The following is a 25,115-nucleotide window of genomic DNA, read 5'->3' as shown; positions in this document are numbered from 1 at the left end:
TCATTAAAGTACTTATTGAGACTATTAGGTGAGTGCTACAAAATCATTTCCCAACAGAAATGTAGGGAATCTTATTCTAATCAAATTAAAACTGTACATCAATGAAAAATACAATGTTGAAAAGAAACCGACAATCCTTCATCCATGGTAAATGAATGTCAATCAATTTCCCCTCCTGTGTCTTTGTTTAAAGGTCTATACAAAGTCTGGGGATTTTCTGAGCCTATCTCTTTGGCAACTCCCACTATTTTATTTTTTATTTATTTATTTATTTATTTATTTATTTTTTTAATTATACTTTAGGGTTTTAGGGTACATGTGCACAATGTGCAGGTTTGTTACATATGTATCCATGTGCCATGTTGATTTCCTGCACCCATTAATTCGTCATTTAGCATTAGGTGTATCTCCTAATGCTGTCCCTCCCCCCTCCCCCCACCCCACAACAGTCCCCGGAGCGTGATGTTCCCCTTCCTGTGTCCATGAGTTCTCATTGTTCAATTCCCACCTATGAGTGAGAACATGCGGTGTTTGGTTTTTTGTCCTTGCGATAGTTTACTGAGAATGATGTTTTCCAGTTTCATCCATGTCCCTACAAAGGACACGAACTCATCATTTTTTATGGCTGCATAGTATTCCATGGTGTATATGTGCCACATTTTCTTAATCCAGTCTATCGTTGGGCAACTCCCACTATTTTAATTCACAGTCCTTTCAAGTCCAAGTAAATTTCTGAGTTTCACATTGCTCTCCTAGTTGGATAAGTCTTTATGTAGAAAGCACTTATATTTCAGTAGGAGGGTTTAGCCATTTGTCAATATATGACATAGCTGGTTCAAGCAATCTACCAAGTTTATTTCTATGTGAAAATACTGCTAGAAGTTAGGAGGTATACGTGATCTACATGATTTTAAATTCTTTGTGAATTCTCAAAATAAATCTTTAGAAATATAGTATACTAGAACATGTATTATAAAAATTACTTTGCCTGGGTAATCTAATTCATCATTGGGCATACTTAAGATAGCCATATATACGTACTATAAACACAACTTACAGGTATAAGTTGACATAAATGAACATAAACTGACAATCAACTAAGAAGGCAAAGACATTTAAATAAGCACATTGTATTTAAAGAGATAAAAAGCTATCAACTACCTATCAAATGAATGTTCCACCAGGGGGTGTAGTATGCATTTATTATGTCTGCAGCCAATTTACCTGGCATATATGTACCTAAAAACAGTTGAACAAAAACTATATTTTTGTAGAATGATTTATGATGTCCCACTGGCTTTCATTTTTATTCCAAGGAAGCTTTGTCTGTATATTTTATTGCTTTTCAATTAAATCCAAAGTTATTTCCAACACTTTTGGTTTTCAAATTAATGCTAAGTTGTAAAGAAACTGTAAACAAATATCTAGATTCTTCAGGGAAGTTTGCTATTAATGCTAGATTAATTCTTTCCTATAGCCAAGAATCCTTTAGCAAAGCAATTGTTTCTTAGCATTACATACAATCTCACAAATATTCTACAAATGGATTTTATAGGTTGAGATTTCTTTTAAGTAAACCTCATCGCTAATGAATCTGGAAATATTCAGTTATTTTAACAAGAATAATAGCAGCTAACAGTCAATAGTCCCAAAATAAAGTGTTTCCTTCAATCTCAGATTTACAAAATTGGTTTACCTCCACAACTACATTTGATGAATGAAAACATTTTATTAGATATGTTGATTCACTAAGATATGTGTATTCACAAATTTATCCAGCAATAGATGTAACAAGCATATGAAATAATAAATGAGAACAGTAGCCTTTTTCCTTGCAAAATGTAGACTCTATTGACATCTATATTGGGTCAGTGTCATCCAGCCAGTAAGACCAAAGCTGTTGAACATAGGAGTGGCTGATGCTAAGGCTCAAGCTCTGGTGAAAACCCACACTGTGTGGTCAGGGGAGCCAGAGCTTCTGCCACCTGGAAACTCTTGGTTTCTCCTGACTCTCCATCTTTACCTTCCCCCTCCTGGGGAAGAGGACAGCCTTGCCTGTTGTTGTTCTTACTGGGGGTAATGTGGGAAGGATGCCTCCACCAGGAGGTGCCAGTCATCATAGAGCTCCATGGAAGGCAGCACAGCACAGGCGGATGCAAAAAGAATCCAACATTTCGAGATGCATTATTCAGTAACTAGGTTACACATGAATACACACTCAAGATCAATTTGTAAGGAACTATCAAAGGCACAGTCATGCATCGCTTGACAACAGGGATTCATTCTGAGAAATGTGTTGGGTGAATTTGTCACTGTGCAAGCATCATAGAGTGCACTTACACAAACCTGGGTGGCACAGCCTGCTACACACCTAGCCTATATGGTATGGCCTATTGCTCCCCGCCTACAAAACTGTGCAGCATGTTACTGTACTCAATACTGTAGGCAACTGTAACACCCCCGTAACACAAGGGTAAGTATGTTGTGTATCTGAACATACCGAAACAGAAAAGGTTCAGTAAAAATATCGCATAAAAGGTTGAAAATGGTCCATCTGTATAGGGCTTTTTCCATGAATGGAGTTTGCAGGACTGGAAGTTGCTCTGGGTGAGTCAGTGAGTGAGTGCTGAGTGAATGTGAAGGCCTAGGACATTACCGTACACTACTGTAGACTTTATAAACACTATGCACTTAAGCTACACTAAATTTATAAAAATATTTTTCTTTCTTCAATAATAAGTTAACCTTAGCTTGCTGCATCATTTTTACCTTATAAACTTTTAAATTTCTTAACTTTTTGACTCTTTTGTAATAACACTTAAAACACAAACACATTGTACAACTGTACAAAAAGTTCCTTTATATCCTCTTCCGTAAGCTTTTTCCTATTTTTAAGATTTTAAAATTTTTTTCTTACTTTTAAAACTTTTTTGTCAAAATTAAGTCACAAACATACATATTAGCCTAGGCCCACACAGGGTCAGGATCATCAATATCACTGTCTTCTCTTCCACATCTTTTTTTTTTTTTTTTTTTTGGACAGAGTCTCACTCTGTCCCCCAGACTGGAGTCCAGTGGCACAATCTTGGCTCACTGCAACCTCTGCCTCCCAGGTTCAAGCGATTCTCCTGCCTCAGCCTCCTGAGTAGCTGGGATTACAGGCGCATGCCACCATGCCTGTCTAATTTTTGTATTTTTAGTAGAGACGGCATTTCCTCATGTCGGCCAGGCTGGTCTCCAGCTCCTGATGTCAAGTGATCTGCCCGTCTTGGCCTCCCAAAGTGCTGCAATTACAGGTGTGAGCCACTGCATCTGGCCTCCCCCACATCTTTTCCCACTGGAAGGTCTTCGAGGGCAATTACATGCATGGAGTTGTCATCTCATAGGACAACAATGCCTTCTTCTGGAACACCGCTGGAAGGACCTGCCTGAGGCTGTTTTACAGGTAACTTTTTAATATATAAGCAGAAGGAATATGCTCTAAAATGACAATAAAAATTATAGTATAGTCCAGGGGTATCCAATCTTTTGGCTTCCCTGGGCATACTGGAAGAACAATTGTCTTGGGTCACATAAAATACACTAACACTAACAATAGCTGATGAGCTAAAAAAAAAAAAAAAAAAAGGTCCGGGCATAAATCTCACGTTTTAAAAAGTTTACAAATTTTTGTTGGGCCACATTCAAAGCCGTCCTGGGCTGCGTGCAGCCCGCAGATTGGACCAGCTTGGTATAGTCAATACATAAACCAGTGACACAATCGCTCCTTGTCATTCTCAACTGTTCTGTACTGGACATACCTGTATGCGCTGGGCTTTTATCTGACTGGAAGCACTGTAGGTTTGCCGACACCAACATCACCACAGGCAGTGAGTAATGCCTTGTGCTATGACCTCATGATGACCAAAACGTTGCTATGCGGCACATGACTATTTCTAAGCTCACTAGGGCCCCTCGTGTCACACAACAGGCATTTGAGAGCGTCAGTCTAACTCCTCACAAGCAATCTGCAGCTTCTCACCAATGAAAAAACAAAGGTAGCCAGGGCACAACCTTTCATTTCCCCAAGGCTGTGAGAAAGAGGTGGTATAAACACAAGTCTTGTGTCCCCACAAGAATAATTTATTCCTTCTTACATTTTGGAAATATTGATATTTTAAAAAATTACTTTGTGTGATTTTAGGAATGTGAGCCGGGCTCTGGGAGGCCTGAGTTTAAACTCTGTCTCTTACTCGCTGTGTTAACCTCTCTGCATCTCAGTTTCCTTCTCTGTAAGACAAGATGATGTCACAAGATGCTTCATATCCCTGTGCCTCAAAGAAAGGCGATCATCACACAATACTGACTTGATGGGCCCTTCATCATTTTTGGGGATAAGAGGTCCAAGACACATCCTTTGTGGGAAGATGAGTTTTCCCAGTGATGCTAAGACATTGGGGATGGGGGTGGAGGTCAGGTTGGGAGGTGGGGTTGGGGTTGGGAGGTGGAGGCACACATTAAAAAAAATTGCCAAACCAAATTTATTGCTGATCTCATTTTCTCAGCATTTCTTCTACATTCATCAAATATTTTAGCCACTGCCTTTTCATTTCATTTTCCTCCAGTTGCACGTGCTTTGCTTTTGATGTGGCACACACTTTGAAAATACATTATTAAACAGATGAGCCCGTCACCCCTGGAGCTGGCACTCTGTCCCCTGCTTATTCTTAACAAATCTCTCTTTGTGTTCTTTTGTGCTGAAGTGATTAATCATTTCCACTATCCAAGGGCTGCTGACAATCTTTCTAGATGGCTCCGCTGCCATGACCCCTCTCCGCATCCACACAGTTTGAAACATGCCAGGAATCTGCTGCTGTTCCTGGGGCTTTATTCCCATCACAGTGGGCTCCTCATCCATACGATAACTAGCCAACCTCCAAAAAAGCTCTGTTTTTATTTCTTGCCTTTTTCCAGAGTTCAGGGCGGGGGTGTGCGTGAAGGGGCTCCTGGCGACTTCAGCAGGAAAACAAGGAAACTGTAAGTTAAAAAGTCAGAATGATAAACGCTTATTTTATAGACCAGACAGGAGGTTTTTATCTCACTGTCTGGACAGAACCTGCTGCACCTCATTTTTCTGGGCAGTATCCTCCTCTTCACTGCACTGCAGCTGGGTATTCTTCTCCCCTTCATGCTTTCCCTCTGGTTATCTGTAACAAAGTTTTCAAATGGCTCCATATTGAAAGCCCAGGCTTTGACTCACCAGGCTCTCAATCTGTAATCTGGTTTCCAGAGCTGCAGCCTAGGTAGGTTTTGGGAAGTTGATCTTTTTTTAATAAGTGTTTACAAACATTTTTAGCTAACTTTAAAGGTACTATTTTTAAAAGCCTATCCTTCCCCAACCCCCCGCCCACCCCAAGCATGCACTGTTAAACTGAATTCAAAAACATGTTCAAAGAACTGACCAAAAATACCATTAGGTCACAAGTTACTGCCAGAGAAGGAAAAGCTACAATGATTCAGAAAGTATTAATAAATATGCAGAAATAAGTATTCTGATAATGTTAAGGTAATTAGCATAGAATCCCAGGGTGATTTTTAAAAATAATATGTACTTTACATGTAGAAATAAATCTATATTTGAGACTATTGAAAATATATTTACAAGTACTTGAGGAATAGTTTCAAATACATACATTATAAGTGAATAATAATCATGCTGATCATATGATTTTAACTAGGTTTCAGAAATGTAATCACTGTTCATAGAAAGATACTTAAAAACATGAGTAGTCATATGTTCTTTGCAGTGCTATTCACAGTAGCAAAGACATGGAATCAATCTCCATGCCCTTCAACAGTGGACTGGATAAAGAAAACGTGGCATATATACACCATGGAATACTACACAGCCACACAAAAGAATGAAATTCTGTCCTTTGCGGCAACATGGATGGAGGTGGAGGCCATTATCCGAAGTGAATTAATGCAGGAACAGAAAATAAAATACCAGGTTCTCACTCATAAGTAGGAGCTAGACACTGACTACACAGAGACATCAGGATGGGAGCAATAGACACTGGGGACTACCAAATGGCAGGGGCTGAAAAACCACCAATCGGATATACCTGGGCTCACTACCTAGATGAGGGGATCACTTGTACCCCAAACCTCAGCATCATGCAATATACCCATGTAACAAACATGCCAGGTACCCCTCAATCTAAAATAAGATTAAAATTATTAAAAAAGAGAATATAAAATCCTTTTTTTTTTTTTTTTTTTGAGATGGAGTTTCACTCTTGTTGCCCAGGCTGGAGTGCAGCGGTGTGATCTCAGCTCACCGCAACCTCCACGTCCAGGGTTCAAGTGATTCTCCTCCCTCAGTCTCCCGAGTAGCTGGGATTACAGGCATGCATCACCATGCCCGGCTAATTTTGTATGTTTAGTAGAGACAGGGTTTCTCCATGTTGGTCAGGCTGGTCTTAAACTCCCAACCTCAGGTGATCCACCTGCCTTGGCCTCCCAAAGTGCTGGGATTACAGGCATGAGCCACTGCGTCCAGCCCAAAATCCTTAATATTTTTAATTCCACAGAACCACAGATCTCTAATTGTTTGAAGTCACAATAAAAAAGGCACTAAAATAAAAACTTACTAACCCAAAACTGCAATAATAATAAAGAATGAACTGCCCATAGGATATAACTTTTATAACTTTCTAAGGAATCCAGGGGAGAGAGAAAGACACACACTTGCATACATAGGTGTACCTTATTAGTGTGTGTATGGGAGCTATGATAAATAAAATATATCGGCTAGTGCTAGCATATGATAATTCCTTTCAAACCTAGTATCTGGAGACACATGAAGAAGTCCATCTACCCTGAGCTGTCATCAGAAGCTGAAGCTGCTTAGGAAAGTAGTGCTGGCAGAGGGAGGGTCTCTAGAGTATGGAGATGCTGCACACGGCACTTTTCTAGAATTTCTGAGGTACAAGTGGGCCCAAGAATGGAGTTCTGGGCCAATGAAATAATGGCTCATGTTCAAAAAACAGTTAATTTAGGAGGCTAAAGAATCCCAGCGGTGGGTTAGTGATTCTGAAATTATGGGCTGTATGGACTGCTTCCAAAATCAGAACAAAACAACATGCAAACAAATATGGGAGCATGCTGGAAGAGTTCTAGAAATGTCTGAGTTCCAACCCTGCATTTTCCCAATACTTACATTCCACTGAATCCAATAAGCATAAAAACAAAGAATGGCACATCCACACATCAGATTTATCAGAACGTATAAAACGATGGATAAATGCAATGGCAAAGGAGAAATTAGGTTTCTGAGGTTTTTTAGGTTATAATAAACTAAATGATTACAAGACTATAAGAAGGTAATTACGTCTTATTTAAAATATATGATTATTATCTAGATAGATGTTCTAATTTTTCAAGGCTTATATTGCTTTCATCCTCAAATGATCATTTTCTACCTTAGAAATTATTTTCTAAGATCTGTGTGTGTACAATAGTAATTTGCAGCAAATCAGTGTAATTTCACAACCCTTAATTTGAAAAAATAACAGAGGACACTGTATGTGATTTTCATGATAATAAATACAAATTTAAAATGTATGTCTCGAGTTGATCACTTTGGATAGATGTGTTTTAATTGTTCCAAGAACTGCTTTACACAGAGCATATTAGCAGTGGAAACAGTTTTGACTTCCAGCCCTTGATTCTACCAGCAGCAACATGGTAATTAACCAAATTATCCCTGCAAATGTATTAGCTTGATTTCTTCAACTTGTAAAAATTCATTACCTATCAAAATGAAAGGCTCAGTCTCATGAAAGATACTCAGGATAAAAGTGGCAGATACAAAAGGTCTGAGTTTTCTGACACACACTTTAGCAGGAGCTGCTGCACTCCCTCCTGTTTCTAGCCCTCAGGGGTTAGCATGTGAATTTTCTTCTCTCTTGCATTTGTGCCAATTGTACAATGTGTTCTAATGCTTCCAGGTAGCACAACAGTCTTGGCAGTCCTTGGAGAGCTGATGTTTTAGGGGATGGTAACTTGAACCATTTGCTTCAGGACTAGAAGGACAAAAGGGTGAAGAGCAAGGGGTCAAAATCATTCATTCATTATTCTTCATCCATTTATTCACTTAAAAAATTTTTTTTAATTTTTTGAGATGGAGTCTCACTCTCTTACCCAGGCTGCAGTGCAGTGGTGCGATTTCGGCTTACTACAACCTCTGCCTCCCAGGTTCAGGTGATTCTCCTGCCTCAGCCTCCTGAGTAGCTGGGATTACAGTCACCTGCCACCATGCCCAGCTAATTTTTGTATTTTTAGTAGTGACGGGGTTTCACCATGTTGGCCAGGCTGGTCTCGACCTCCTGACCTCAGGTGATCCAGTTGCCTTGGCCTCCCAAAGTGCTGGGATTACAGGCGTGAGCCACCCTGTCTGGCCATTTATTCACTTTTTATTAAACATCAACTATGTGCCGGTCATCGTGCTCACCCCTGGAGGTAGATAACAACAGCCCAGGAGAAAATAAGAAAGACCATTACATATTAAGTGTTGTAATAAGAATAAAGGGTAACTGGCAGACATGGAAGAGGAACCTCTAACTCAGACTTTGGGAATCACAAAGGCTTCCTGGAGGGAGTGACATCTCTAGTGAGGCTTGGAAGATATGCAGGAGTCGGTCAGCTAAATGTGTGGTCAGGGGTAGGCAGAGCATGTGCCCGGGGTGGGGAAGAGCAGGAGGTGCACCCAGAGGTGATGGTGAGAGCAGTGGTTACACCTGCAGAAGTGCAGCATGGAGTGTGAGGGGCAATGTGGTGAAAGATGAGTCTGGAAGCATACGCACGGCCACAGCATGTGCGACTCTGCAAACCACGTCTGGGGGTCTCTGGCCCAACTCTATCCTGAACCCAGGGGAGAGCCACGAACAGGTTTCCAGCAAACCTATGCTTTGGAAAGTGGATTCTGCCTCCATCGTGGAGACTGGTGGGAGGCAGAGGGCTGGCAAGCAGGTCTCTGGAGTCGTGTAGGAAAAGGATGGTGGATGAACAAGGAGATAGCTGGAGGTGAAGAGAAGTGGACCCATTGGAGGGAGACAGAGCTGACAGGCTTGGTGAGGAACTGAACATGGTGAGTGTGAGGGAGAAGAAGAACCCAACAGCGTGGACAGCCGGGGAACGAAGATAATCCAACGTGCAGGAGAAGCCGGCAGAGGTGTGAGATGAGTTAAGGTGCAGGTGTCCATGACACATCTAAGTGGAGCAATCTGGTGGCCGCTGGGCAGGTGACAGAAAGTTCAGGAAACAGAGCTGGGTTTGAGACACACTTGAGACCCATCCCCACACAGATGTTACCAGTCACCATGGAAGTACAGCATGTGAGAAGAGAAGAGTCAAGACGGGACCCTGAGGAACACCAACATCAAGGGGGACTTACAGGAAGACAGGTCCACAGAGGAGACCCAGGAGAAAGGACCACAAAGTGGGTGAACCCAGGAGGGTGTGACAGAGACACCAAGGGCATGAGCATTTTCACGTGGATCCTGCAGTCAGCAACATCAAATGCCTGCCAGAGATTACACGGGGAAATGCTCTCCGTACTTCTGATAAGCAAGCCTGGGGTGGTGACCTCAGTAAAAGCCATTTCAGGAAGGAAGGTGGTGGGAGAGATGGCAGTTGGTTGAAGGGGAAATGAAAGTGAAGACGCAGAGAGACTTTGGTCTGGAGAGCCTAGTTAGGAAGGAATAAAGAGTTGCAAGCAATGTAGCACTGAAGATATATATATATATGTATATATACACACACACATACATATATATACATATACATATATATGTACACACACACATATGATGGAAAGAATCTGTATGTGTTTACTGAGAATGAGATGCTAGCAGAGAGACAGAGGTTAGAAGAGGGCAGAGAGAGGAAGTGCTCGCTCTTGTGCTGGCTTCAGTAGCGCCTGTTTCACTCACCCCTGTACCCCCAGCGCCGAGAACAGAGCCTGGCACAGTGACTGATACCACTGGCCCAGGAGTGCCCACTGGATGGCATCCATCTCTTTGGGGACAGAGAAGGTGAAGCATCTGTGGAGGGTGACGAGGAGAATGACAAGGAAGTGCTGGTGTTACAGGTGTGCAGCAAGCAGGGATGGTCTAAGACAGGCATTCCCAACGGGCACCTGACAAAATTGGTTCTTGGGGATGAGAAAACCTTACTCTGTGTATAAAGCACAGACTCACATACCATATACAAACAGACATGCGGTATCCCTGTGGTATTAGAATTTCATACGGGAACAATTGGGAGAAAAGTGTCTTACAGGTTCCTGAGGGGGTTGATAAAGTCAATGGTAAAATGAGTGAAGGATACCCTCCAAGTCAGTAATGCTGGTGAACATCGCATTGATGGTGAGCTCCAGCCGGAGAAAGTCACCCTTCAAGGAAGAGAGCATAGTTTGGTTACTGTGATCCTGCCCTGGCAGTGAGATCAGCATAAAGCAGAGGTCACAACCGGCTGGCTGCCTGGAGGGGTCCGCGGTCCAGGCCTCCAGCACTGGCTGCTGGAGAGAAGCAGCCTGGACTCCATCCTGTCAGTCCTGGAGCGACTCAGGAGCAGTGCAGACCAGAGAGTGGACAAGCAAGGCAGCAAGCATGAACATGGAGCGAGCTAGCAGAGACCGCCACGAGACGGACCCAATTCCAAAGGGGGCCATGACTTAGTATAACAATCCCAGCCACAGGCTGAAACCAGCAAGGCTTTTGAGGAGAAACACTGCAGTGCCCTTAGGGAATTTGATGGAGGCTGTAATGGGACTGAAAGGTCTTTGGTGGCTTATACTCGAGGACCTGTTTGCAAGAACTAGCTGCCTGATGGAATTCCTAGGTCAGAGTGAAAAGTTAAAAATGTTGGGTACAGCTGAAGTTCACAGAGCCCTTCATGCTAGGGATTTTACGGCACAAGAATTACACACACACATCACACACGTACACACATTCACACTCCAAAAATACTTTTAGTAGAATCTTATTTGCTTTCATATTTTAAGTACTAATATCACGTCAGCAGATATTTTGGTGTCTCTACAGTAAGTCCTCACTTAATGTCATCAATAGGGTTTTTGAAACTGAGGCTTCTAAGTGAAATGCTATATAATAAAAGCAGTTTTACCATAGGCTAATTTTGATATAAACGAAAGTTAAGTTCCTACAGCACATTTCTGATCACAGAAACATCACCAAACTTCTCCATAAGGTCCAAACACTTTTAATATTAAACGCTGAAAAAATGTGAGCTATGCATACATCGAAGAAAGATTAATAAAACAAGTAAGAAAAATACCATTCAGGACATAGGCATGGGCAAAGACTTCATGACTAAAACACCAAAAGCAATTGTAACAAAAGCCAAAATTGACAAATGGGATCTAATTAAACTAAAGAGCTTCTGCACAGCAAAAGAAACTATCATCAGAGTGAACAGGCAAGCTACAAAATGGGAGAAAATTTTTGCAAGCTACCCATCTGACAAAGGGCTAATATCCAGAATCTACAAGGAACTGAAACATATTTACAAGAAAAAAACAACCTCATCAAAAAGTGGGCAAAGGATATGAACAGACACTTCTCAAAAGAAGACATTTATGCAGCCAACAAACATATGAAAAAAAGCTCATCATCACTGGTCATTAGAGAAATGCAAATCAAAACTACAATGTGATATCATCTTAGGCCAGTTAGAATGGAGATCATTAAAAAGTCAGGAAACAGATGCTGGCGAGGCTGTGGAGAAAGAGGAATGCTTTTACACTGTTGGTGGGAGTATAAATTAGTTCAACCATTGTGGAAGACATTGTGGCAATTCCTCAAGGATCTAGAACCAGAAATACCAGTTGACCCAGCAATCCCATTACAGGGTATATACTCAAAGGATTATAAATCACTCTACTATAAGGACACATGCACAAGTATGTTTACTGCAGCACTATTTACAATAGCAAAGACTTGGAACCAACCCAAATGCTCATCAATGATAGACTGGATAAAGAAAATGTGGCATATATATACCATGGAATACTATGCAGCCATAAAAAGGATGAGTTCATGTCCTTTGCAGGGACATAGATGAAGCCATCATTCTCAGCAAATTAACACAGGAACAGAAAACCAAACACCGCATGTTCTCACTCGTAACTGGGAGTTGAACAATGAGAACACATGGACACAAGGAGGGGAACATCACACACCTGGCCTATCAGAGGGTAGAGGGCAAGGGGAGGGAGAGCATTGGGACAAATACCTAATGCATGCAGGGCTCAAAACCTAGATGACCGGTTGATTGGCGCAGCAAACCAACATGGTACATGTATACCTATGTAACAAACCTGCACATTCTGCACATGTATCCCAGTGCTTAAAGTAAAAAAAAAAAAAAAAAAAAAAACAAGTAAGATAATTACTTACACCATTCTTGGTGAATAAGTGAGTGACTGCAGTTGTAGCGGTGGCGGTTTCCATCAAGGAATAAACATCTGCAAAGCAAAAATTGTAAGGAGCACCTCCTCCTGCCACGAAGTTTAAAAATAATCATGTGCCAGGCGCGGTGGCTCATGCCTGTAATCCCAGCACTTTGGGAGGCCAAGACAGGTGGATCACCTGAGGTCAGGAGTTCGAGAACAGCCTGGCCAACATGGTGAAAACCCTTCTCTACTAAAAATACAAAAATTAGCTAGGTGTGGTGGCAGGTGACTGTAACCCAGCTACTCGGGAGGCTGAGGCAGGAGAATTGCTTGAACCCAGGAGGCTGAGACTGTGCCACTGTACACCAGCCTGGGTGACAGAGTGAGACTCTGTCTCGAAAAAACAAAAACAAAAACAAAATAAAACAAAGACAATCACAACAGGGCCTGCTCACCTAGTGCTTTCATACCACGCTGTTTATTGTTGTGCATCTGTATGACTATTGTAGACTTGATGATTTGTATGTTAGAATCATTTCTATTAATTCATTCATTTTCAGGCCGCTTATCCTAGTTCAGTGGGGTGGGTGGTTGGAGAAAGGTGGGCGCCAGCCCTGGTCAGGACGCCAGCCAACCCCTGGCAAGGCACATTCACATACACCCACACTCACTGACGCTAGGACTGTGAAGACATGCCAGTGAACCTAAAGGGCACATCTTTGGGATGTAAGAGGAAACTGGAGTCCCAGAGAAAACCCACACAGACTTGGGGACAATGTACAGGCTCCACACATGGTGGCCCTGGATGGGAATTGGGTTTTTTTCTCATCAACCTTATAACAAAACAAAGTTGAATGAAATGATGTTATTTGAGCATCTGCTGTATGCTTCTTAATTCGCGTTCTAAAAACCCTTTTAAATGCCTTAAAATATAATAACTATAAAAGTAATCTTCAGTTCTCATCTCCAGTAAGTTTTCAAAGTCTGATGAATACGAATGGTGATATTAAGTATGGGAACAAGAAAGAAAAAATAAAATTGCATTGGTTCTCTTAAATAAAGTTAACACATGACATAAACCAGGTTAACTGGCTAGTACTGAACACTAGCATTTCACTGTTGGAGAAGAACACTCAAATGAAACCCAGATTGAAAATAAGTGTTTGGGGAATTTACACATTTGAAGGTACTGATAGATACTATGATTTGACATGTATTAACATTTCCAACTCCGTACAATTAAAAACACTGCAATCGAAAACCTCATTCATGGATAAAGATAAGAATTTGCACTTATTGTTCTATGTGATCTACATTTAAGCCCTTATTTTTTGAAAATGCTCACTAAAATATAAAGAAGAAAAAACTATAAAGATGTTACGAAAATGCGAATGGACTATATGGATGACAAGGTGTACTCCAATGGCCCACACACATACGAGACCAGTAAGGTTGTTATCTCTCAGCTCCAATCCCACCCTTCTACCCTCTTGTTTTGTGTTGCTGGGGCTGCACTCTCTGCAAACCACCTTTCAAGGACGTACCGCTGTTGAAAGAGGCACACCTCTATTTGTTTTCTCCCCTGCATTCCTCCTCTAACTCACTAATCTCACCTGCTCAGTGCCTTCTGCATGTGGCAGGTGTTCGAAGGTACTGAGTACATCTACTTCTATTTGACCTACTTGCCTTGGTCCTCTAGTGTAGTGCTGAAGTTCTCCAAGTATCTCCAAGAAACTATGAAACCTTCGCAGTAAAATATTGACAAATGCCCCATGAAAAGATATTGACTGTGGTATCAGAACCCACTTTTTACTGTTAGGGCAGAAGTTATAATCTCACAGACTTTTAGATGCTTGGGCTGCTAACATGTCCTTCATCTTCTAGGCATATGGTTCTGCAAACAACTTTGTGATTTCTAATGACATGCATCAAAATGAAACAGGTAAATATCAAAGGGCGAAGCTGTTCATTCTCAATAGGAGTTTCTGGACTTCCAGTGTTCCTTTACCCATCACCCCAAAGCCTCTTGGCTCAGAACAGATTCTGAATTAAGGTGGTCTCTTGTCCCACCTCTGCTAGAAAATGAACGCCTCCAGAGTCACTGCCAACTCCACAGATTGTAGTCACAGGGCCCTACAACACAGTGGCAAGCTGTTGGCCGCAGCTTGCAGGCACCAGGGTGCCCTTAGCAGGTAGAAGTGAAGCCATTTAGGAAGGGCTTTCGGTTTCACCCCAAAGGATTATCATAATAGCATTTATGAACAATTAATCTCACAGATATAAAACGAGATATAAAAGTGTGGTATTTCTGTCCCTAACCGTTCAGATGGCTAAATGCAAAAAGAAAACACAGGACTACCAAGTCAACTAACTTATCTTGGCTAGACTTATTGTAGGTGTTTCTCAGTGAATTTCTCTAGCCCTCCATCAGGCTGACTTTTGACTTTATTTTGCTACAACAAGTAATGGGATATATTAATGGCGCACCTCTACAGTTACACCTGGATTGATTTTGCCATTGGTGAGCTTCATTTCATCACTAATGATGAAATCTTTGCTCTTGGAAACAAATGAAATAACTTATAAAGGAAACAGTATGAGCTAGAAAAAAAAGCCTGCCTGGTCTGAAGCAGGGAAGATTTGACCTAGGTCCAGCTCTGCAAATGACCCAAATAGGTCACTGAAAACAAGTTACCTCTTTGTTCTCTACCTTCCGGTAGGCACAGAATGGCGAGTATGTTTTCATTTGATTGATATTTGTGAGCACAAGGCTTCTCTTGTCCCACCATCCGGGGTCTGCACATGTGAGGGGCTATCGTGATGTGCATTTCCCAAGTCAGTGCCCTCAACTCACAAATCTCCCAGGACCACAACTGGAAATCATCCCATCCAGGATGCTCCTGAGTTTCTTGGAAACCAAGGAAAAAATGAGTTCCCTTTATTTGCCTCAAGTTTGTTCCACTATAATGTCAGGAAACTGGCTGAGGTCTCCAAAGTTTAAACAAGTACTACTTACCCCCTTCAGATAAACAGAAATGCAACTCTATGTAAATATTCCCTAAGAATATTTTGCAGCACACTGGAATTAAATTAGTGGCTAAAGATGATGAGAGCCAAGAAAGTAATCTGCTCAGATGTTGCACTGAAATTGTCTCTAAATTCATTCCTTAAGTGCAAACCAGAATCTCAAACACTGGTCTCTTATCACAAAGGCACTCTATGTTATGAGTGTCTTCAACAAATGCCATGTAAAGCTGTCTTGCATAAAAACTGTACATCCTGGATTCCAGCCCAGCACCCCCACCCATTAAGTTATAAACCAATTTTATTTGCTGAACAAATGTTAATGCCATTCTATGTTAATGGATAATGCTATGAAAAGCACCTAAGTATTACAGCACTGGAACCTTTAAGGATAAAACAGAGTGTAACTCAGAAAACTGCCTGTTACAAACGTATGCCAGCCATGAAGGCTTCTAGCCCTGATCGCCCATCCTCACAGAACTCTGTTTTAATTTCTCCCTCAGTCAAGAGAATTTTGCAATAACGCACAGATTTATTAGGTCCCAGGAATAAAACTGAGTAAGGATAAAAAATAATTATATGTTAGAACACAATGTAATATTCAAATGACTTGAAAACAGTCACCTCAGCAAAAATAAGGAGGAGAGAGGAAGAAGTTAAAGATGAGGTTGATAACACTGGCTATAAAACCTCTGAATTTAAGTGCATAAATGCATGATCTGGCACTTCTGAATCATAAACAGGTAGAAACGGGAAACCTCCCATTCACAATGAATTGCCTGAGTGGTTTCGTTAATGAGCCAGGGGGACGTCTTCATCTAGTAAGTCAGCATAATAGTTAAGAGAGGTTGCTGTGCAAGGCATCTTTATTAGAATCCCAGCTCTACCACTTGCTAGCTGTGTGACCTTGAGCAAGTTGTGTTTAATTTCTCCTCACTTCAGTTTCTTCATCTGTAAAATGGGAATGTTACCAAGGCCTACCTCATGAAGCAGCTGTGAGGGTTAAATCACAGCTTAGAACTGTGCCTCACACATAATGCATGCTCAGTCAATGTCAGCTCTTCATCACTTGGTGGTTGTTATTGTATGAGGGACGTATTGCAATTGGAAAGGGAGCTGAAGGGAAGTTACAGCCTTTCCTCCCAAGAAGTCTCTAAATTCACTGACTGCATTTTCTGTTTTCTCGAGTTTGGCTTCTGTCCCCTCTACTCCACAAAAAGGGCACTTGCAAAGGTCACCAGCAACGTTTCTGTGGTCTAATCCATTGTGTGGTTTTATTTTTATTTATTTGGATTTTATTTTATTTTATTATTATACTTTAGGTTTTAGGGTACATGTGCACAATGTGCAGGTTTGTTACATATGTATCCATGTGCCAACATTGTGTGGTTTTAGATCCTCATCTTTCTCGTCCTCTCAGAAACTCTGAACACCATTGAGCTTGAATCTCATTCCTTGGATTCCATGACTTTTCACTGCATAAGTTTCCCTCCACTTTTCTTGTCACTCCCTCTCACTTCCCCTTGCCAGTGGCTATTCCTTCCCTTAGTCTCTAAAAGTCAGAATTTAGATTCTCACTGTTCCTCAGTCTCTAGTCTCTCTCCAGAAAAATTTACCTATTTCTACGGTGTTATTACCAATGGCATGCTAATTAATCCAAAATGTTGGTCTAACACCTCAGACCTCTGCTCTGACCTCCTGACCTCCAATATGTTGTGCTATGTTCTCTGTGTTTACTTGAGTGTCCCAAAGGCACGTCAAACTCATCATGTCTAAAAATGAATTTATGATTTCCGCCCTTCCCGCAAACCAGGATCTCCCTAATGTTTCCCATGGCCGTGAGCGCACCACCAAGCATCTCTGGTCTGGACTCCTGCAACAGCCTCCCACTCCCTCTTGCTTCCCCTTTTCCCCGTGGATCCCTCTCCATAGCAGCCAGAGTGGTGCATTTAAACTGCTAATGTGATCACATCACTCTGCTCAAATGCTCAGCTGATCCACATCTTACAGGATCTACGACCTAGCTCCATCTGCCTCTCCTGCTTAGCTTTATCTACCTACTCACCAACCATTCTGGCTTTCCCTCTCCTTGGAGCCACAATCTTGGAGGAAGCCTGGTGTGTGACAGATACACAACAAATACTATGGGCGGTAACCAAGAGTCCTGTGCTTGTGTTTGGAGGTGAAGGGGGTAGAGGATCTTGGAGAAGGACTAATGTCAGTGATGCAGGCATAGACAGAAAGCCATTCCAGGAAACACTGGGAACACTAACGCGATCCCCTAGGAGCTTCCCAAATACCAACTACTACTACTAACGCCTTAGGCTGACAAGTAGGGAGAGGGAGTAAAAAGCTCCAGGCTCAACTAGTGCCACCATCATCTCTCTTTCCTCCTCGTCCATCCCACCTCCCCTCCTGACTGCTGCTCATCGGCTAGGAATAGTGGAATTTGGAGCTCAGCTGCCTCCTAATCCAGCCACCATCTCCACTGCCCTCTTGCACACACATGCAGACTTCAGCCTTGCATATGGACACAAATCTGTGATCCGGTGGGTCCATGTTCTCCCTGTTTCAGGTCTCTTCCGAAGAGGGTTGTGGCACAGGTGCAGCACTGGCGGTGGGAGGGAGGGGAGGACGGGGGCGAGGGGCCATGAGGCTCTCATCAGCTCTCTTTAGAAAACAATAACTATAAAGCTGAATGAGCTCTTGATTGTGACACTCAGTTTTATTCAAATTGAATTTTGCTTTACCTAAACTCTATCCTTTTGGTGTCTGAATTACTCAAGTCTTTATTCAAACTTCAAGCCTTGTATGGAGAAGAGAATAGGAAGGTCAAAGGATGGATTTCTTCGATATCCTCAGAAGGGCCAAGAGAGAATAAGAAGGTAGAATTTTTCTACTTAGGGAAACCAAAGAGGGGATTGGTGTGTTCTGGTATTATCCTTTTGTGGACATAAACACCATAACCGATCAAAGGAAGATGGCTTACAAATGGAATATGTGAACTGCAAACATGAAAGTATGTTGAAAGAGAAAAACAGGAAAAGTTATATCAGCATCTTATGTTGATTGTTCTTTAACTGGAAACAAAGCCCCAGAATAGAGACAATATAGATATAAAATATACTATGTATTTTATTTAACATATACTTAAATACCAGAAATGGAGCTGCCTGTTTTGACAACTGCTTTCTCTATAAATCTCTGCCAGAAAAAAAATCATTATGAATTTAACAAATCACACCTCAATTAGTTATTCTGGTCAACTTGAGACTTAGATTTATTTATGAAATAATGCTTTACAGAAAGAAAAACATCTGGCTTTTTAAAATAGTTGTCAATGTAAAATTTTAACCCAAGTAATTGTATTACTGTAATTCACTAGCAATTCAAAAAAAAAGTGTGTAGGATGTCCAAAAGAAAGGACCATACTAAATTAAAATAAAGTGTTTTTTTTTTTTTTTTTTTTACAGTAAAATTCATACCATCTGGCCTAATTTGTCTTGGTGTTTTGCCCAGTGTAGTATCAGCTTTTTGAGAACTATAAATTATTAGGTAACTCCCCTGAAAAAATATGAGTGAAGAAAAAATATGGGTGGATGATGACATCCTGATTATACGTCTGAATATTTGGGAAAACACTGATGTGGTGGAACAGCCCAACCTAAGTCAATCTGGGCACGAAACTGGTTCAGGGAGGGAACCCGCACTAGACACAACGGTGATGAAAAGGACGGGATCACAGAGGGTGACAGGGAAAATAACATGTGAAACAATAGAGAAATAACAGTTGCAGATCCTGATCATTACCTCTTTGTCAAGTGCTTCTGATTCCAATTAAGTTTACAGGAAAAATAACCAGGCAACCCCTGCCTGACTCCAAAAAAGTACAGACTATTAAAGGATGCTTTTAAATAGCAGGGTGATAAATGGGGCATCCACATGTGAGCACCAGCATATTTTTCATCTAAATTCTGTTCTTCTGTCTTCCAGCTGATCACTTTAATAGGGTGTCACCTCAGCCTGTGCAGAGGTGCCCAGAGGGGTGCAGCTCCTAGATCGCTAACAGAAGTGTTGTTTCAAAAACTTATGTGACTACTCTCAGAAAAGATAAATGTCAAACAGACTATGGGCTCTATCATGGAGCCGCAGGTTTCCTTTCTATTTAGAGTCTATGTCCCACAGATTGATAAGACTGTTTAAAGAATAATCTTACCCGGATTATTTCTTCAACACAGCTGTTGGTTTCTCCAGATCTACTCTCCTGAAAGCAAAGAAAAAAAAAATTAAGCCTGATGGAATAGATTGATGACCACACAGAAGACATGCAAGGTTCCAAATTAGCACCCCCCCGCCAACAAAAAAATTCAGCAAGTTACAGGTTGAGAGGATGCCTGACCTGGGACTGGCAGACAGGCTCCTTTCCCTAACAGCCGGCTCCCACTGTGGCTGCTGCCCCCCACTTCTCTGGCTGGAGCACCACACATGCACCGCAGAGACTCAACTGTGGCCCCTCCAACCACCCCACTTTAAGCGGGGCGGGCTCCTAGGGGTACAGAACGTGACCTGCAGGTATGAGCTCCATCCACCTTGGGTGCCATTAACGTGTGGAAACTGTGGCCTCCGCTACAACAGTGGATCCAATTTATCCACCAAATACATGCTGTGGGCCTACCAAGTACCACAATGGTTGCTACGGCTTAAGTAAAAGTCTGGTATTTCACCGTCCTCAAAGCCTTGGTTTACTGGTTTGATAGGCAGAAAACTGAAAGATCAAAAAGAGAAACATCCTCTGGATGTTGGCCTGGCATGTGGGGCGTCACGCTCAAGTCACTTGTTCTGTCACTCAGGCTGCCCTGTGCTGTGCAGATGTTCCGAGGTGCAGTGGCTTCAGGTCACAGCCGACTCTGGGGAGTGTTTTAAGTTCCAGAGATACTGCATGGGTCCTGCTGGCTACACAGCCAAGAGTGCGGCATGTGGGTTTGTGGGGACACAGAAGCAGTAGACGCTGGTGAAAGTGCCTACCTGTGGTCTCAGGGAGATCACTTCTCTTGGTCCTACAATTCAAGGATGTCAGCCTGAGAGTAGATGCCACTGTGACATCCTGGAATGAGGCTTTTCTCCCCAGTCTCTTCTCCAAGGCCACTCTCCCTTCCTTCTCACTGTTCTCTCTCTACCAGGAATGCTATCTGCACCTTTCCTGGTTTTTGTAGTTAATTTCCTAAATTAATTCCTAGGAATTAATTTCCTAGCTAATTCCTAGTTAAGTCATCCTTCGAACAGCAGCTTACCCACAGCTTCCTCAGAGCAGTCACCCTGACCCTAGAGTGCTTGCCCCCAGCAGCCTCCACTTCTTCAGAGTCCTCACCACGACTGCAATTCAATAGTGAAGTCTCCAGTAATATCTCCTCCCTCTAAAACATCAGCTCCCTGGATTCCAGGGCTCCCTGTCTTCCAGTACCATGCTCCACACAGCATGGGGCACACCCAATAACTATTGGCTGGTGGTAGGTGTATGAATAAATGAACGAGTTTACTTCCTGCAGTTCTGAGGGGCATGAGGCTCATCAGAATCAGCACTAGGACATTAAAAAATATCACGAAGGCTCTACCAGTGACCGTGCCATCACACTCTCCATGCCCTGTGTCTGCCAGCTCATTCCTTGTCCTGGGGTACAGTGTTTCCTTTGAAACACTCTACCCTTCACTCGAGTAAGGCACCAGGCTGAAGGAAGATATGTGAGGCTTGAAAACGTCCCATATATGACATGAAGGACCTTTCAGGGAGAACTACAAACCACTGCTCAACGAAATAAAAAAGGATACAAACAAATGGAGGAACATTCCATGCTCATGGGTTGGAAGAATCAATACTGCCCAAGGTAATTTATAGATTCAATGCCATCCCCATCAAGCTACCAATGACTTTCTTCACAGAATTGGAAAAAAACTACTTTAAAGTTCATATGGAACCAAAAAAGAGTCCGCATCGCCAAGTCAATCCTAAGCCAAAAGAACAAAGCTGGAGGCATCACACTACCCGACTTCAAACTATACTACAAGGCTACAGTAACCAAAACAGCATGGTACTGGTACCAAAACAGAGACATAGATCAATGGAACAGAACAGAGCCCTCAGAAATAATGCCACATATCTACAACTATCTGATCTTTGACAAACCTGACAAAAACAAGAAATGGGGAAAGGATTCCCTATTTAATAAATGGTGCTGGGAAAACTGGCTAGCCATATGTAGAAAGCTGAAACTGGATCCCTTCCTTACACCTTATACAAAAATTAATTCAAGATGGATTAAAGACTTACATGTTAGACCTAAAACCATAAAAACCCTAGAAGAAAACCTAGGCAATACCATTCAGGACATAGGCGTGGGCAAGGACTTCATGTCTAAAACACCAAAAGCAATGGCAACAAAAGCCAAAATTGACAAATGGGATCTCATTAAAATAAAGAGCTTCTGCACAGCAAAAGAAACTACCATCAGGGTAAACAGGTAACCCACAAAATGGGAGAAAATTTTCGCAACCTACGCATCTGATAAAGGGCTAATATCCAGAATCTACACTGAACTCAAACAAATTTACAAGAAAAAAACAAACAACCCCATCAAAAAGTGGGCGAAGGACATGAACAGACACTTCTCAAAAGAAGACATTTATGCAGCCAAAAAACACATGAAAAAATGCTCATCATCACTGGCCATCAGAGAAATGCAAATCAAAACCACAATGAGATACCATCTCACACCAGTTAGAATGGCCATCATTAAAAAGTCAGGAAACAACAGGTGCTGGAGAGGATGTGGAGAAATAGGAATACTTTTACACTGTTGGTGGGACTGTAAACTAGTTCAACCATTGTGGAAGTCAGTGTGGCAATTCCTCAGGGATCTAGAACTAGAAATACCATTTGACCCAGCCATCCCATTACTGGGTATATACCCAAAGGACTATAAATCATGCTGCTATAAAGACACATGCACATGTATGTTTATTGTGGCACTATTCACAACAGCAAAGAGTTGGAACCAACCCAAATGTCCAACAACGATAGAATGGATTAAGAAAATGTGGCACATATACACAATGGAATACTATGCAGCCATAAAAAATGATGAGTTCGTGTCCTTTGTAGGGACATGGATGAAACTGGAAATCATCATTCTCAGTAAACTATCACAAGGACAAAAAACCAAACACCGTATGTTCTCACTCATAGGTGGGAATTGAACAATGAGAACACATGGACACAGGAAGGGGAACATCACACTCCGGGGACTGTTGTGGGGTGGGGGGAGGGGGGAGGGATAGCATTAGGAGATATACCCAATGTAAATGACGAGTTAATGGATGCAGCACACCATCATGGCACATGTATACATACGTAACAAACCTGCACATTGTGCACATGTACCCTAAAACTTAAAGTATAATAATAATAAAATTAAAAAAAAAAGAAAAAAGAAAAGGTCCCACACATGATCGAGACCTTCTCCTACCCAGAATTAGGGGATTTATCCAAGTCTCCCACCTTAGGCACTGAGGCCCAGGAAGTTTACACAACTTGCCCAAGGCCACACAGAGTTACCATATGGTAATCTCTGTTTTAACTTTTCTTTTTGAGACAGAGTTTCGCTCTTGTTGCCCAGGCTGGAGTGCAATGGCGCGACCTTGGCTCACTGCAACCTCTACCTCCTGGGTTCAGGCGATTCTTCTGCCTCAGCCTCTCAAGTAGCTGGGATTACAGGCTCCCACCACTATGCCCAGCTAATTTTTGTATTTTTAGTAGAGATGGGGTTTCACCATCTTGGCCAGGCTGGTCTCAAACTCCTGACTTCAGGTAATCCCCTTGCCTCGGCCTCCCAAAGTGCTAGGATTACAGGCATGAGCCACCGTGCCTGGCCTGTTTTAACTTTTTGAGGAACTGTCAAATTGTTTTCCACAGTGGCTGTACCATTTTACATTCCCACCATCAATGTATGAGGGTTCTAATCTCTCCACATTTTCACCAATACTTGCTATTTTATTCTACTTTATAATAGCTATCCTAGTGGATAAGAAATGATGTCTCATTGTGGCTTTGACCTGCATTTCCTTTTTTTTTCTTTCTTTTCTTTTTTTTTTTTTTTTTTTGAGACGGAGCCTTGCTCTGTCACCCAGGCTGGAGTGCAGTGGCGCGATCTTGGCTCACAGCAACCTCTGCCTCCCAGGTTCAAGTGATTCTCTGGCCTCAGTCTCCCGAGTAGCTGAAACTACAGGCGTGTGCCACCATGCCCGGCTAATTTTTGTATTTTTAGTAGAGTTGGGGTTTCACTATGTTAGCCAGGCTGGTCTTGAACTCCTGACCTTGTGATCTGCCCGCCTCGGCCTCCCAAAGTGCTGGGATTACAGGCGTGAGCCACCAGATCTGCATTTTCTTAATGACAAATGATGCTGAGCATCTTGTGTTTACTGAACATTTATTTATCTTCTTTGGAGAAATGTTTATTCAAGTACTTTGTCCATGTTGTAATTGGGTTGTCTTTTTATTGTTTTGTTATAGGAGTTTTTTTGTATATTCTGGATATTAGAAGACCCTTAGCAGGTATATAAATTTACAAATATTTTGTTCCATTCTATGGGTTGTTTTTTCACGCTCTTGGTAGTGTTCATGGATGCACAAAACTTTAATTTTGATGAAGTCCAATTTACCCGTTTTTTTTTCAGCTGTTTGAGCTTTTGAGTATCATATCTAAGAAACCATTGCTAAATTCAAGCCATGAAAATTTCCTTTTATGTTTGTTTTCTTTCAAGAGTTTTGCAGACAGTTTTAGCTCTTTTGTATAGGTCTTTGATACAATCGTCTGGGAACTTTTAGGTGAGGTTTATTTTCCTGTGGATTATTTGGTGAATTTTCGTTAAAACAGAAATGTTATCTTTTTGCTTCATTCTAGTCTCATCATTAAAAGACCAACAATAAAATGTGCAAGGCACGGCCACCACTACTAGTAGTGCATGAAGACAACATGCATATCTATCCTTGTAAGCCAAGAAAAATAGTGTTCGATATCATGACACCAATGCTTTCACTAATACTTCACACCCTTTCCTATACTCATCCTTCCTTCTGTTTTCCCAAAAGCTTCAGGTGGCCACACACTTAGTACAAGCTTTCACTCCCCATTCCCAATTCCTTACCCCGGGACTGCTCTGGAAAAGTCACCATTCTGACACTCTGATAAAACTGGATCAGAGAGCTCTTTTGGAACCTGATCCTTTTCCGGGGAAGCCTGAGGTGACCATCACAAAGGTTATATAGGAAAGTCTCAGTCGGGCCAGGGGGCTTGATGGTCACTTGGAAGGATTTCCTTTGGCGTTCATGGTGGGAATGAGTGGTCTGAATTAGAAAATGTACTGTCAAACCTACAGAATATCATTAATCATGTCTCTTATCCTACTTCTAAGTCCCAACCATTTCCTACTGTGTAATATGCTGGCAGGGCAAATGCTGAATTCTCAATGTGCTTTCTGTTTTCTACCACAAAACAATTAATCAAGAAAAACTTGATCTCAGGTCCTCCTGGTGGAATCACCCAGATATAACAGCATACTAAAAATACTCTTAAAATTGAAC

General features: G+C 41.8%; 1 protein-coding gene across 8 annotated transcripts in view; it reads right to left on the bottom strand.

Moving 5' to 3' along the window:
• The window catches only part of AFF3 (ALF transcription elongation factor 3), a 606,392-nt gene that overhangs the window by 279,996 nt on the left and 301,281 nt on the right, over positions 1-25,115 (bottom strand). For all 8 annotated transcript variants that reach the window (XM_063617614.1, XM_055243815.2, XM_063617612.1 and 5 more), the window contains one exon: positions 19,698-19,745. In XM_063617614.1, coding sequence (XP_063473684.1) covers positions 19,698-19,745 — 48 coding nt within the window. The remainder of the gene's footprint in view (positions 1-19,697; positions 19,746-25,115) is intronic.

The sequence above is a fragment of the Symphalangus syndactylus genome, chromosome 14 (assembly GCF_028878055.3).
Source record: "Symphalangus syndactylus isolate Jambi chromosome 14, NHGRI_mSymSyn1-v2.1_pri, whole genome shotgun sequence".
Classification (NCBI taxonomy): Eukaryota; Metazoa; Chordata; class Mammalia; order Primates; family Hylobatidae; genus Symphalangus; species Symphalangus syndactylus.
Note: the sequence above shows the minus strand (reverse complement) of the source record. Positions and strands in the feature narration are given on the sequence as shown.